This window comes from Geotrypetes seraphini, chromosome 4 (genome assembly GCF_902459505.1).
Source record: "Geotrypetes seraphini chromosome 4, aGeoSer1.1, whole genome shotgun sequence".
Classification (NCBI taxonomy): Eukaryota; Metazoa; Chordata; class Amphibia; order Gymnophiona; family Dermophiidae; genus Geotrypetes; species Geotrypetes seraphini.
The window spans coordinates 99998241-100013473 of record NC_047087.1 but is presented as its reverse complement, the minus strand read 5'-3'; the positions used below and the strand labels follow the sequence as shown (position 1 = coordinate 100013473).

The window sequence follows — 15233 nt, the reverse complement described above, 5'->3', positions numbered from 1 at the left end:
TAAGTGGATATTTACAGAATAGCCCTTAGGTTTATTATACATGCAAAAATGTCAAAGAAGTGATAGGAGAGTTATGATACAGAGATTTAAACACTTGAAAGGTATTAATATACAAACAAATCTTATTTCAGAGTCAGAGAAGCAGTAGAACCAGAAGATATGAATTGAGGTTGCAGGGTGGAAGACTTAGGAGTAATATCAAGAAATGCTTTTTCATGGAAAGAGTAGTGGAATGTCCTCCTGGTGGAGGTGATGGAGTCAAAAACAGTGACTGAATTGAAAAAAGGACGCTGTCTTTCCATCGGAAGCAGCTCGTCATGCTAGTGTGAAGGCAGTAATAGAGAGGTTCAGAGGGGGTAATCGTCGCAGCTTGCAGTATCCCCGAGCTACAAGGTTATGTGCTCATTGGATGATGAGCAATATCAGGCTTTAAAGCTCACTGAGCAGTATCTTAAGGATCAGGTGACCCAAAACAGCATGGAGGTCCATATCTACGTCGGGCCCTAAGCTGTCAGGGCAGGGCCAGGGGGTAATTTTTTGTAAACTATGTAGTGTTGTTTCTGCAAAATAAACAAAGCTGTAGCCTGGTTTTACACCCACTTTGAATGTGTCTATCTGGTAATTCTGATGTCAAATTAGTGTTATGAAGGGGTAAGCAGGGAGGAAAGGTGGGGGGGGGGAGGAGGACACAGCAGGCCTAGTCCAGATCCAGCTGTTATTTTCAAATTGTGATTGCCTTGCCCCTTCTGGTCTAGTAACTGCAAAGACTGATCCAGGACCTAGGAGGAGCATAAACTGTTTCACATAGAACTTCTCGTTCAGCTGGAAACTGATAAAGACGGACAAGAAACAGAACAGACAGGGAGAGCATTCAGTTAATTAGCTTATTAAAGTTAAAACACACCTCTGTGGACCATGCACTCCTTCCCTTGTAAGGACCGACTGTGCAGCTGCTGTAAAGAACAGTTGGCTCAAAAGTAGTCATGCACAGAATCTGCCGGGTCTTCGTTCTCCACAACCTTTGCGTATCTGAGGGCTTTCAGAAAGGCCACTGCTCTGTACCAGAAACAGCTTTACAGCTTTGGGTGGGGGTGGGGTGTGTATGTGCAGCTGGACATACCAAATCTTCAAAAACAAAAAAGCCACTGTGTTCCACATAACACTGAGAGACTCAAAAAAACAGAAAGGTGGAACAGATGATCCAGCTGAAAAATCTTTAACTGAGCATCTAAGTTTTATTCAACACAATATATACAGTCCTTCAGAATTGTGAGTGCAATAGTAACACGAGACCCAACGCAATTGGTGTTTGGCCTGAAAAAGCCTTCCTCAGGTGTCCTGAGAATCCATCAATGATCAAGTACACGGAGTGAAAACTTGCCACGATGTCTTTGAAACGTTGAATGCTGCGCTGCATATGTGAAGGCGCGAACAACCAAATCTTCAGCCGATTCACTTCTCCTGGAGTATGGGCTATAAAACTACTTAAAAGTGGCAACTAAGAACTGCAGAAAAAAAAGGTTCAGAGCACTTCTGTGAAATTCATAGGGGCAAGCTCTGTGGATGCTGAGCAACCCAAAAGGTATAGAAGATGAAAAAGTGAGGCCAACTGGAAACAATCACAGTGACCAAAATCCTCAGTGTTCGGATTCAACAACAGGATGGCAATAGAGCAGGGTAGGGAACTCTGGTCCTCAAGAGCCGTATTCCAGTTGGGTTTTCAGGATTTCCCCAATGAATATGCATGAGATCTATTTGCATGCACTGCTTTCAATGCATATTCATTGGGGAAATCCTGAAAACCCGACTGGAATACGGCTCTCGAGGACCGGAGTTCCCTACCCCTGCAATAGAGCTTTCAAAGTCATCAATGTCAATACATCAAATATATATCTGGCTTTGGCTCATCTCATTGCCTCCTTATGTGATGTAGCGTGTCTATTTACTTCTGTGTCATTTATCCAGAAATAAAAACTAGTTAACAGCATAAGTTCTTTTTACTTATCGTTTTAATGCAGTGTCTCTAGCATGCCCCAACGGGACCCATTTCGCCCAAAAGGCTTTCTCAAGGGTTCGTGGAGGAGCATATATACGACCTCCTTGCTCCTCCATGAACCCTTGAGAAAGCCTTTCGGGCGAAACGGGTCCCTTCAGGGCATGCTAGAGATAAATGACACAGAAGTAAATAGACAAGCTATATCACTTAAGGAGGCAATGAGATGAGCCAAAGCCAGACATATATTTGTTTGATGTATTGACATTGATGACCTTGAAAGCTCTATTGCCATCCTGTTGTTGAATCTAAACAGTGAGGATTTTGATCCCTGATGCTGAGCACCCTCCCCTCCCCCCCAGTCAATGTTCCCTCTAAGATGTGCAGCTGCGCACCTCTTTTGAAGACCCCATGCAGCAATTTAGGATTGCTGCGCAGCAGGAGCAGCACTTTCCCACCTCCCTTCTACCGCCATCTTGGCCACTTCTGCTGCTTCTCTAAACTTGTAGCAGCAGTAGCAAAACAGCCTGCCTCACTCTGCCGCCGGCCGCACTCACAGACTCAATAAGATCAGCTGCTGCCTGTGACCTGGAAACAGAAGAGGACGACGGAAGGGTGTGACCGACAGCTGGGCGAACTGAGGCTGCGATTGCAGCCCCACAGGAGAGTGAAGCAGGCTGTTTTGTTACTGTTGCTGCTCATTTAGAGAAGCAGCAGCAGTGGCTTGGGTGGCCATAGGAGGTAGGAGGGGAAGTGATGCTCTTGGTGCACGGCAGCTGGGTGTCAGGTGGGAAAGAGACAGGAGGGAGATCTGATAAAGGGGGAGGAAGTGAGAGAGAGCAAGACACTGGATAGAAAGAGAGAGGGAGCTGATGCTGTATGGAAGGAAGGAGACACAAGGAGATACTAGAGTTTCCCCGATTTGAATTGATTCACCTCGGCTGAATCGATTCATTCTTAAAAAAAAAAAATTGGACTCACCGATTCAGTGCAGTTCTTTAGCCCTTGCCAGAGCCTGCGCCGATCAGGTCCGCTCAGGCATACCACGTTTAAATAAAGTTTGATAACAATTTGATGTCAGTATGCCATCATGTAATTTTCTACTTATCTGCAAGCAAGTAATTCAGTTCAGCGTTCTTGTATGTGATTCGCCATGTTGCAGTACAAGACTCTCTACACACTCACTATTACAATGGGCTCCTGAGGAAGGATAATAATTTCCGAAATGGAGCTCTGTTGGACCCAAATGAAATACAAGAGAGACCAAAAATTCAGATGAGTATTTGAGTGAATTGTTTTAAAATTTTGAGTTTTTAAAAAAATTATTTGAAAACACTGCGCTAGACTATTGCACCAGTCAGCAGGATTATGACTCTACTTGATTGATTCAGGACATTACTTTTGGACAGTCCGAATACACTTTCTTTGGAAGGAACGCTGATTTTCCCATTTGTTTCATTTGATTATCTTTTTTCAATTTGTGTGGAAGGTCTGAAGGAAACTCCCATGCGAGAACAACTACTCCTCTCTTAGGCACAGTGAACTGAGGGCCATGGTGAATTCACAATTCACACATTTTTCAGTTGTTTTAAGCACCTTATTTAGTGCCTGTTCACCTGAGACTATGAGTGAGCTTACATGCTGAATGCATCATTCAGTGGGGGGGTTTGTATATTTATATGCACGTAGCTATGGACACCGCTGAGGTGCAAGATGCTACACTGAAGGCGTCATATGTAGAGCGTGCCATGTATTTCCTGGTTTCCAGGAGGTTATGCATGAGATGCCGATAAGTAGAGAGATGTTCAGAGAGTATATATTTGTCATAACTGGACATCCTCTGAACAGACTTCATGTAGGACATATAGAAGGTGTAATTCAGGATTTTGCTCGCGAGCATGGAGCCTTGGAACACTATGTGAGCAAACTTATCCAGCGTACGACCTTCTCTGCCAGAAGGAGCACTGGCATAGACGCTGAAGCTGTGTGCATTCTTTAAAAAGGATTCCACTACTAGGGACTGATGTTGCAGTTGTGGTTTGTCAGATCTAGGATCAGACTGAAGCTTGTAAATAGAATCCAATCTCTTTGGAGCCACTGGTACCCAGAGAGAGAATTCCCAGTTTTTGAGCAAGGCCTCTCTCATAAAGCAGTGTCTGGGCAACTCCTTATAGTCGAGTGCCTCTCTGAATTCTGCAGTAGGTTCTGTTTCAGACTCCATTTTAATTGGAAGATCTTGCCCCATTTGCCTGATAAATTTGGTAAAAGACAGACTGACAGGGGGCAAAGTCTAATCAGGCAGTAAAACTGAATCTGGAAGGCTGTCGTAAGAGAAATCATTGTACTCTGATATGCTAGAAACATGAAAAGATAAGTCAGACTCTAATCCTCATCATATTGCCCTCTAGACCTAGAATGGTGATGGGAAAGACGAGGGGAGCACTTAGCAGGTGTCTGCCAGCGTTATGTCGTCTAGGAGTTCAGCTGCGATCCCAGGAGGAGCATCAATGTTGTTGCCTGGAAAGCTGTCGAGAGGAGTGGAGTGTCGAGAGTCAGATGATGCACTCTGTCCCCTGATGACTTTGCGGACATAGACACAGGTGATAAGTGCAGATTATTGATGCCCTCATTAAGTATTATACACTTGCAGGAAACTGTGAGCGGTGGTCTGCAGTATCTTGCTTAGCTTGCTCGGACCCAGTCGAGGCTAGGGGGCGTGTTGACAGTATTTAACATAGCGTGCGGCAGCAGTAGCCCAGTTAGCACATTGCACAGCAGCAACTTTAGATGATCTTGAAGATAAGGGGTCTGCACAGTAGACAGTACATATGGCGCCTGTTGTTGGAGGTAGAGCGCCTGAGCGGTGGGCGGCAGAGTGCGCTTGATGCTGTGAAGATTGTGCCATCTACTGCATAATTGCGCTTGTTGCTGCACAGATACTGGAACACGTGCCTGCGTGGTAGTCGGCACAGAATGCGCATGTGCAGAGGTATCAGTTCGTTGTTTCTTTGATGGAGACAACACTTGTGATGCAGCAGCATTGGAGGGGGAACAGTGCTTGTGCTTCTAAGCTTTCTTACAAGGTTCCCTTGATTTTAGCAGTACCGAAGTAGCAGAGATAGAGCTGGACGTTGAAGTCGACAGCCTTGCAGTGGGGCTGTGAAAAGGAGCCTTAGCGTCACAGTTGGCCTTTCTTGACGCCGCATCAAAACCAACTTGAAAATCGAAAAATGTATCGAGAGGAAAAACGACCCCAGGAGAAAAACCATCAACACAAGGTTCCTCAAAGAGGAATAAGAGGCTAGTAGGCACAGGCCTAAAAGAACTATTTTCCGTAATACTGGCAAATAAAATTATGGAAAGAAAAAATTTATATGGGAAGGCACAAAACACATGCAAATAATACATGCAGAAATTAAGTGTATAAGAAGTATGTATGTTAAGGGGCAAATTCTATAAAGGGCGTCCCAATTGAAGGCAGCAGTGGGTGTCCTACCACTGTCTAACCAGCCAATCAGGACGCACGCTTTCTAAAAATAAATACTCTGAGGCAGGCTGCTTACACTGTAGGCATTTGTCGTGGGTGCAGGGAGATGCATAGGGACACTTAAGCTCACCCAAGGCCGAGCATGGTTTTGCCCAGAAATGGCCCTTGGCTGAGCTTAAGTGGCCCTAGGCATCTCCCTAGGGCCGCGATAGACGCCTGAAATGTAGGCTGCGATATGCAAGGAACCCCCCCACCCTCCGCTGCAAAGTCAGCCAACAGGAGGGGTATAAGGGTGCGAGAAAGGGAAAATGTTACTATGAGGGTACGGAGGAGCAAGAGAGAGAAATGTTAAAAATTATGGTGGAAAGGAGGAAGGAAGAGATGTTTGACCCAGGGCACAAGAGAGAGAGCTATATGTTGAACATAGGAGTGTATGAGAGGGAGAGATCCACAACAGGTGGTAACTTTTAATGTAATGATTCTAATATGTCAGTTTTTGAAATTTATATCTATTATCTTTATATTTTGCAGGGTACAGTGGGATATCCGTTTTCCTCTTTCTCCGGTGTTACATTGTGGCTTCTTGGAGATTCAATTTAATATTTTTCTGTATGGTTCTATTTTTAATTTGTGGTTAGTTATTCTACACTGTGTGAGGGTCCATCTGTGTTCTGCGAATATGAATTTGAGACATGGTTCTGTTAGCATTAATTGTGCAGGATGGATCTGTACTAATCTAGCTTCTTTAGTTTACCAATAGGTTTACTGATGTTCTAGTACACATTGTTGTGTTTGGTGCTGTGCTTTCCTAATTAGGTTCTTGTTACGGGACTCATGGAAGTTTTTACTGGGGGGGGTGCAGTATTCTTTTTAAGATGCAATAAATATATCCAGTATCTAAAATTTATTCAAAGTAGCTATAAACTACATGCGAATAAGTAAGGAAAGCATGCAGAGTATGGTATTCTTTCCAATTTCCCTGCGAGTGTATATATAAAGGCTTAAAATGTTTATTTGCAATGCCCTAGGCTCATAAAATTGCATAAAATCATGTTTCTGCTTTGAGCGGGGAGATGTGAGAAAGAAAATTAAGACTGGGGAGACATGGATGAATTTTTGTCCCCGTGTCACTCTCTATACTGAAGTATAAAAGAGTCCTCAGTCATTTATATCTGGCATAACTAGAACTTGTCTATGTATATTTTGGATTACCTTGTTTATTGGACTACTCTGCAGACCACTTAGGCATTCCAAGCTAAGTCCAATGACATCCTCAGGCTCTCTTTACTCTATATGTATAACATGCTCTAGTGAATACAATTCAAAACAATATCAATTCATTGATAGCCAACTATAATAATATTTTAAAAAAGTCATCTATCCAATTCTGTGCAAAATCCACTTATCTGGAATGGTGTCAGTCAGTATCACCAAATTATGAAACGATACTCTAGTGCGGGGGTCGGCAACCTGCGGCTCCAGAGCCGCATGCGGCTCTTTTCCACCTTTGCTGCGGCTCCGGTAGTGTGTCACGCAGGCATGCAGCTTAAGTCCGGCGTCGCGGCGGGAAATAGCCATGCTGAGCAGTGAGCTCAGCACATACACAGATGAAAGCCTTGCTTGCTGATTGGTCCGGCGGCCCCGCCCCGCCGGACCAATCAGCAAGCAAGGCTTTCATCTGTGTAGTGCTGAGCTCACTGCTCAGCATAGCTATTTCCCCCGCGACACTGGACTTGTAAGGTGCCTGAAAAAGAAATCATCCTGGCCGGGGTCGGTGTCATGCTCCGGAGATCTACAGCCTTCCTATCTCCCTCTCCCTTCTACCTGCTTCCGGCCACATCCCCTGCTCCGCGGCTCTCTTCGGCAAGTCAGCAGCAGCGATCGACACAAGCTTCTGACGTCGGGGCCTACCCTCTGCGAGTCCCACTTGTTTCAACTTCCTTTTTCCACAAAGGCGGGACTCGTAGAGGGAAGGCCTCGATGTCGGCAGCTTGTCTTGATCACTGCTGCTGACGAGTTGCTGAAGAGAGCCGCGGAGCAGGGGGGTGTTGCCAGGTGCAGGTAGAAGGGAGAGGGCCAGATGCAGAACTCGTGGGTGAGGGAGGAGAAGAGAGAGATAAAGAGAGAGGGGAGGGAAACAAAAGGAAATATTTCATACTGGGCTGGGCCGGAGTGGAGGGAGGGTGGAAAGATTCTAGCTACAGGGTGCAGTAACAAAGGAAAAGGGGGGAAAGCTGAAAATGGAGATAGTGACACAAAGAAGAGAAAGGGTAAGCAGGACCTACTGAATAAGGATAGAGATACAGAGGGGACATGAAGAGGAGGTGAAATAGAGACATAGAAGTAATGCTGAAAAAGTGGGGGGGGGAGATAAAGACATTGAAAGGGCAAATGGTGAACATGGCGTAAAGATAAGGACAGAGACAAATGAAGATTCTGAAAAAGTGGTGAGATAGGGATATAGGTGAGATGGACACAAAGAAGGGTGATGCTGGAAAATAGGTGGAATGGTAATTCTGACAGACACAGAAGGGAAATGCTGGATCAAGGAGAGATGGGGCTCAGGCTGGATGGAATGAGGAGAAATGCCTTGTTGGCCCGGAACTTCCTCTCCTACGTCAGAATTGACGTCAGGGAGCGGAATGCTGGTCAGCGCAACACTTCTGCAGGGAAAGCTTGGGACGGCGGTGGCTTGGGGGCTGTTCCCCGATTGCGGTGGCAGCAAACCGAGTGGCTTGGGGGACGGCACGGAGACAGAAAGAAGGGGGAACAGGGAGACAGAAAGAAAAAGTTGAGGGGAGAGAATGAGGTCTGGAGGAGAGGAAACATACAGGAGGCTGAAAGAAAGGAAGAAAGATTGGATGCACAGTCAGAAGAAGAAAGTGCAACCAGAGACTCATGAAATCACCAAATAGCAAAGGTAGGAAAAATTATTTTATTTTCAATTTAGTGATCCTGTATATAGCATTAAGATAAGAAACAATATATGCAGTGTTAGATTTGTTTTATAATGGTTTTGCGGCTCCAAGTTTTTTTTTCTTTTCGAAAACGGGTCCAAGTGGCTCTTTATGTCTTAAAGGTTGCAGACCCCTGCTCTAGTGCTTCTGAGCTCAACGAGGTGCTCCATTTCACAACTTCTTCAGGAGCCTACAACTCTAAGCATCTCTTGAATTTAATGCTGAAACAAATCGAAAATGAGACGCTTGGCTTACCATTAAATGTTCATAAGACGCCTTCTTGGACTTTCTCAAATCTTGTGGGTGAGATTCCCAACTACGGGAGCAGAAAGATGAGAGTGATGTCATGACGCTCATAACATCACAATGTACTTCCACTGAACACTGCATACTCAATTAAAGGGACACCACTGTGAAAGCAAACCAAATGCTATCTATACCACTAGTTCTTAAACCTGTCTTGGGAGACCCCAAGCCAGTCAGGTTTTCAAGATACCCCTAATGAATATACATCAGGAAGATTTGCATGCCTGCCATTTCTATTATTTGCAATTCTGTATCATGCATGTTCATTAGGGATATCTTGAAAACCTAACTGGCTGGGGTCCCCCAGGACAGGTTTAAGAACCACCGATCTTTACCCTTCCCTCTAATAAATCTTCTACAGAAAAAAAATGTTACAGCTCAAACCTAAGCCTGGCTCAAATTGTAAATTTGCATATTTGGTTTCACTCAATTGCATATGTTAAACTTCGGAACAATTTCCAAAATATTAAAAATGCAAAATGAATTTAAAAAAACAAAACAAAATATGTGGAACATTCACTTGATTCAACAATGCAAAATTTAGAATATAGCATTCCATTCTATCATTTCAATTAAAACTCAATTGAGAGGTTGCTCCTAACTGGAAAATCCACCTTTGTTCTTTTTCCAACAACTGCCAAGTTCTATCACCCTGTAACATCAAAGGCAGGACTCTGTCTTGAATTGTCCATTTGATCTGATGAAATCATGTCCACACTTTATAAAATATTGAACCATAGGAGCTGAATGTGGCAGTGAATCCCTTTAATAGAGTATATAGTGTTCAGCTGGAAGTATGTCATGACATCACACTCGTCTTCCTGCTCTTGCGATTGTGGAGAGGTCCCCTTCAAGGGATTTGAGAAAGTTCAAGAAGGCATCTATGAACATTCAATGCTAAGTCAAACTTCTCATTTGTGATTTGTTTCAGCATTAAACACATGAGACGCTTAGAGTTGTGGGTTCCTGAAGAAGTCATGAAACAGGACACCTCGTTGAGCTCAAAAGCATTAGTATCATTTCATGATTTGGTGATTCTAACTGACACCAATTTCAGATAAGTGGATTCTGCACAGAATTGGATGTACAAATTTTTTATATTATTAGTTATCAATTACAGTGGTACCTCGGTTTACGAGTGCACCGGTTTGCGAGTGTTTTGCAAGACGAGCAAAACATTCGCAAAATTGGCGCCTCGGAAACCGAGCGTGCCTCGATTTACGAGCGCCCCCCGCGATCCGGCACCCCCCACTCGCATCGCACACACCCCCTGCCGCGATCCAGCATCCCCCAGGCATCCACCCACCCACCCGATCACATTCCTTACCCCTATTTGGCACCGGCACCAACGCACAGGACATGCCGGTGCCCGAAGATCTGCCTTCTTTGTGCAAGGCCTTGAGCATCTGCGCATGCTCAAGGCCCAGCACAAAGAAGAAGGCAGATCTTCGAGCACTGGCACCGGCATGTCCTGTGCGTTGGTGCCGGTGCCAAATGGGGGTAAGGAATGTGATCGGGTGGGTGGGTGCCTAGGGGATGCCAGATCGCGGTTGTGTGGGGGGGGGGGAGCACGAGCAGGGGGATGGTGGATCACGCGGTGGGGGGGCCACACAAGTGAGGGGATGGCGGATCATGTGGGGGGGGGGGCTTCATGAGCGGCAGGAGACAGGCCGGTTCTTGGGGGGATAGAGCAGCGCCGCTGGCCTTGGGGGATGGGGGTGGGTGGGAATGAATCAAACGAGTTTCCCTTAGTTCCTATGGGGAAACTCGCTTTGATATACGAGTATTTTGGTTTACGAGCATGCTTCTGGAACAAATTATGCTCGCAAACCAAGGTTCCACTGTAATTGATTTGTTATGAATTGTATTCACTAGAGTACGTTATACATATAAAGTAAAGAGAGCCATAGGATGTTATTGGACCTAGCTTGAAATGCCAGCATGATCTGTAGAGCAGCCCATTAAGCAAGGTAATCCAAAATATATTTAGGCAGATTGATTCAATATTAGTTGTGGGACATAACACATACATGACTAGGTAATTTTTAAGAGTGCCACACTGTTTTTGATTGCTTTTTGAAAGTTTTTTGTTTTGCAGTAGGTTTATAGTATCTCTTATATAGAGTTTTTATAGTTTTTGGAAGTATGCGATTAGTGTTGAGCATTGGTCGCTAAAGGGCTTGAAACTTCCTGAGGCATGTCCACAAGAGTTGTGCAGCAGGAACAGCTCTTGTGTGCATGACTAGTAGACCCCCTCTCAAACCCAATTTAAATAAATCCCTAGTGGTCCAGAAGATCTCTCTCAACCCCTGCCCATGAAAAAAATTCTTGGTGGTTCAGCTGATCCCCCCCCCAAACCCTCAGCTAAAAAAAAATCTTTGGTGGTTCAGCAGACCCCTCCCAATATCCCAAGCTAAAAAAAAATAAATTTCTGCTGGTCCAGTGGCTGGCTAATCAGCCGGTTGGACCAAGCCCCTTAGCTCAACACTAGCCCGCTGACCAACTCACCCAAACCCAAACTTCCCCCCACCCACATGTTCCTTTTTCTTAGGGCCTGCCCTCTTCAAAATGGCGGCACCCTGTTCCTGTTTATATAATGCTTGGGCACCTCCTAGTGCATCCCAAGATGCTCCGGACAGGGGCAGGACATTGCCATTTTGAAGAGGGGAGGCCCTGAGGCAGTAGGGGTCCCTCCTACCTGCACAGAAAAGGTACGTTAGGGGGGAGGCTGGAGGGTTGGGTTGGGCGAGTTTGGCCAGTGAACTAGTGTTAGGCTAGCGGCCAGGACTTGCCAAGCCCAGCCTGCTAGTCAGTAAACCATCAGGGATTTTTTTTTTTTAAACCAGGATGGTGGGAGGTTCAAGGGTGTTATTTGCTGTCAGTGACCGAACCAATCAGTGCTCGGGAACTGACAGGAAAGTAAAGCAGAGAACACTACTGAGAGCTCTGAGTTGTCGGTAGTTTATTGTAGGAGTTTTTGTGTCCCCATCCATTGTTCGAGGCACTGCTAATGAGCTTGTTTTAATACTAACAAGCTCATTGGAATGGAACTTTCAGTCACTGACTCCATGCATGGTACAGAAATGGCTGAAAGCCTCTGTAGATTGGCCGCAGAATAATGTTTTATTTAGAATGGCTAAAACCAGTCTAAATGAAATATTACCAGACCAGTAGAATTTGTGCATCTGCCTCTCAGTGTCCTCATTCAAGTCTTTTCCAGCATTGCCTCTCTGAGTCCACATCTCCCCCACCCCTCAACCTTTTCCATCATTGCTCTATTAATCCTTGTATTCAACTTCTCCCCTCTCTTCCTGCACTCTTAAAATCAGCATCTCTCCTCTGCAGTGGTGAGAGGTAAACAGTCTGGCTTAAAATAAATGTTTAACTATAGCCTTATTTTCTGACCTGAAACAATCATCACCCCCAATGCTTAAACATTGTGTCTTTCACAAAGTATAAGAAAAATGAATAATAAAAAAAAAGTATCAAATTCCTTATACCTATCTCAGTCCTGCTGGATCCAATTCCATTATATACCCTTAAGTAACTGAAGTGGCAGGAATCAAAGTCCTCAATATCAAAGTCTCCAAATCTGAGCCGAATTCTCTTCCCTGGCTTCACACGGATCTCCCACTCGCACACAGTGCTATTCGGGTACGTTTGTGGGTAATTTTTGGAGGTAAGGGTTCCACTTTCAGATCCCATGACAGTGTGTCCACATCCATCTCCTAAAGGAAAAAAAAAATGTTCATCATTGTTAAATAAATAGTAAAACAACAGTAGGATACACACATTTGCAGCAAAAATCACTACTGAAAAGGAAAGAGAGATGTCCGAGATTGATATAAGATTCCACCCCCCCCCCCTCCTTCTCTCCAACATAGTACATTTGCTAAGCCGCCCAAGGTCTGCACAAGCTAAGCCAACACAAGACCAGATAAATGGAACTGAAGTTAAGATTTTGCCAGAGGTTGTGGTAAGAGCGGATAGTGTAGCTAGTTTTAAGAAAGGTTTGGATAATTTCCTGGAAGAAAAGTCCATAGTCTCAAGAAAGATATAGTGGTGCTAGAAAAGGTTCAAAGAAGAGCGACCAAGACGGTAAAGGGGATGGAACTCCTCTCATATGAGGAAAGACTAAAATGGTTAGGACTCTTCAGCTTGGAAAAGAGAAGGCTGAGGGGAGATATGATTGAAGTCTACAAAATCCCGAGTGGAGTATAACGGGTACAAGTGGATCGATTTATCACTCCGTCAAAAAATACAAGGACTAGGGGATACTTGAAGTTACAGGGAAACACTTTTAAAACCAATAGGAGGAAATTTCTTTTCACTCAGAGAATAGTTAAGCTCTGGAATGCATTGCCAGAGGATGTGGGAAGAGCGGGTAGCGTAGCTGGTTTTAAGAAAGGTTTGGACAAGTTCCTGGAGGAAAAGTCCATAGTCAGTTATTGAGAAAGACGCGGGGGAAGCCATTGTTTGCCCTGGATCGGTAGCATGGAATATTGCTACTCCTTAGGTTTTGGCCAGGTACTAGGGACCTGGATTGACCACCATGAGAACGGGTTACTGGGCTTGATGGACCTTTGGTCTGATCCAGTAAGGCTATTATGTTCTTACTAGTCATTAAGCCCGTTACATTAACGGGTGCTAGAATATATGTCTGTCTGTCTTTGTGTCTCTCTCCCTCCCACTGTCTCTCTCTCTCTCTCTCCCTGGCCCCCTTTCCGTCTTTCTGACCCTCTCCCTTCCCCTCCAGGTCCCTGTGCAGCAGTAGCAGCATTTTCACCCATCCCCCCTTCCCTACTCTTACCAGATGTGGCCTGCTCCTTTTGGTCCCTTCCCCTTCCCTCCCATAGTCTAGCCTGCTCAAAGGGCCCCCCTTCCCTTATCAAGTTTCCCGCAGGCAAGCCAAGCTTCTTACCTTTTTTTTTTTTCAGTCTGTTTCCCTCCCTCGCATGGCTCGCGGCTGGAGTCTCTTTGGCACGTCCCTGCTCGGCCCGCGGTCTGGCCTAATCCGGGCAAGTATTGCTGCGGCTCCTCACGATCCCCACCAGCGTCGGAAACCTTCTCCGACGCTGGTGCGGCTAATGAGGGAGTCCAACGCTGGCAGCCATTGCTTTATAGGTAAGTGCTGGGGACCCGCGCATGCACTCTCCTGCGGCCACAGAACTACATCTCACAGATCAGAGATCTTGGAAGCACAAATCAATGGATCAGCATGCGCGGCTAGCTTTTTATTATATAGGATGCTATATTTTGGAGTCCACATTGGTAACAATGTAGCAGATGATAAGACTATTTTTTTAAATCAAGCAAAGATTGCAATTGGTCTGGGACAAAGAAAAGATATTTACTCCCCAAGTCAATGTGTCCAGCAATAAACAGAGCAAATGTTTTTCACGGCACATTATAATTGAAATTATAAAATTGCAAAACCAACAAAACCATTCCGTAAGCATCTGAAGACCTGGCTCTTCTCCAGAACGTAACCCCGTCCCACTCCTGGCACTCTCACACCAACCTCTCTTCTCTCATACTTATATAATTCCACTGGAGTTCCGTTCCTTCTCTAACCATGTAAACCGTGTCGAGCTCCATCTGCGGAGATGATGCGGTATATAAACCCAAGATTTAGATTAGATTAGATTAGATTAAAAAGTTAAATTTGAGAGTTCTTTATTTAAAGTTCTTTAAGCTATGTGTGAGTAATTGTAACAATGGTGAAACTAAAGTAAATAGAATAGAATTGCTAATTAATGCAATGGATGTGCTTGTATTTGAGTGCAAATTAACTCAAAACGCGACTCAACAGTCAACAAGCAAACGTGCATTTCATCATCCACCATCTGCAGTCCTTCTCTTTTTTTCAATTTAATTTCTATTGGAGCTGAAAATCCAAATCTGAAGAGATAAGAAGATCCAAATGATAACAAAGCCTGGATTGCTTTGTTGCTCAAGATAACTATTGCATAAAAAATAAAAATAAAATTACTTGTCGTTAGTTTTCAAGGACCAATTGTATCAAAGAATGATGCTTGTCTGGGTGGTTGTATCCTTACGCACACAGACCCTCATCACATTGACAGACTCTTGTGTACGCAATGTGCAAGTGATCTATTCTAGTGTATATTTATGAAGGCAATTTTTTAAAATAAAGTAAAATTCTGGAATCTCTCATGGCACACCTGGAATCTCTTTAGGGCACACCACTGTGCCAAGGCACACAGTTTGAGAAACACTACCATAAGTAATAAAATAAACATTTGCATGGGTATCTGTTATCCTTTTTCAACCTGTGAGTCTTCTATTATTCTTTGTTTTTTTTGAGGCGGCAGATAATATAGTTGTACCATAGGAGGTATTGATCAGCATTTTTGATATCTCTGTTAAGTATTTTATGAACACTTCACTTGGTGATCTTAAAAGGAACTTTTGGAAAATTAATTACTTTCTAGTTCAAAGCCCTTGCTTGATTCTCAAGCGATTCAAC

General features: G+C 44.4%; 1 protein-coding gene across 2 annotated transcripts in view; it reads right to left on the bottom strand.

Annotated features, from left to right (window-relative positions):
* Positions 1-15233, bottom strand: part of DCBLD2 (discoidin, CUB and LCCL domain containing 2) — a 139144-nt gene that overhangs the window by 63595 nt on the left and 60316 nt on the right. For both annotated transcript variants that reach the window (XM_033941312.1, XM_033941313.1), the window contains exon 2: positions 12244-12471. In XM_033941312.1, coding sequence (XP_033797203.1) covers positions 12244-12471 — 228 coding nt within the window. The remainder of the gene's footprint in view (positions 1-12243; positions 12472-15233) is intronic.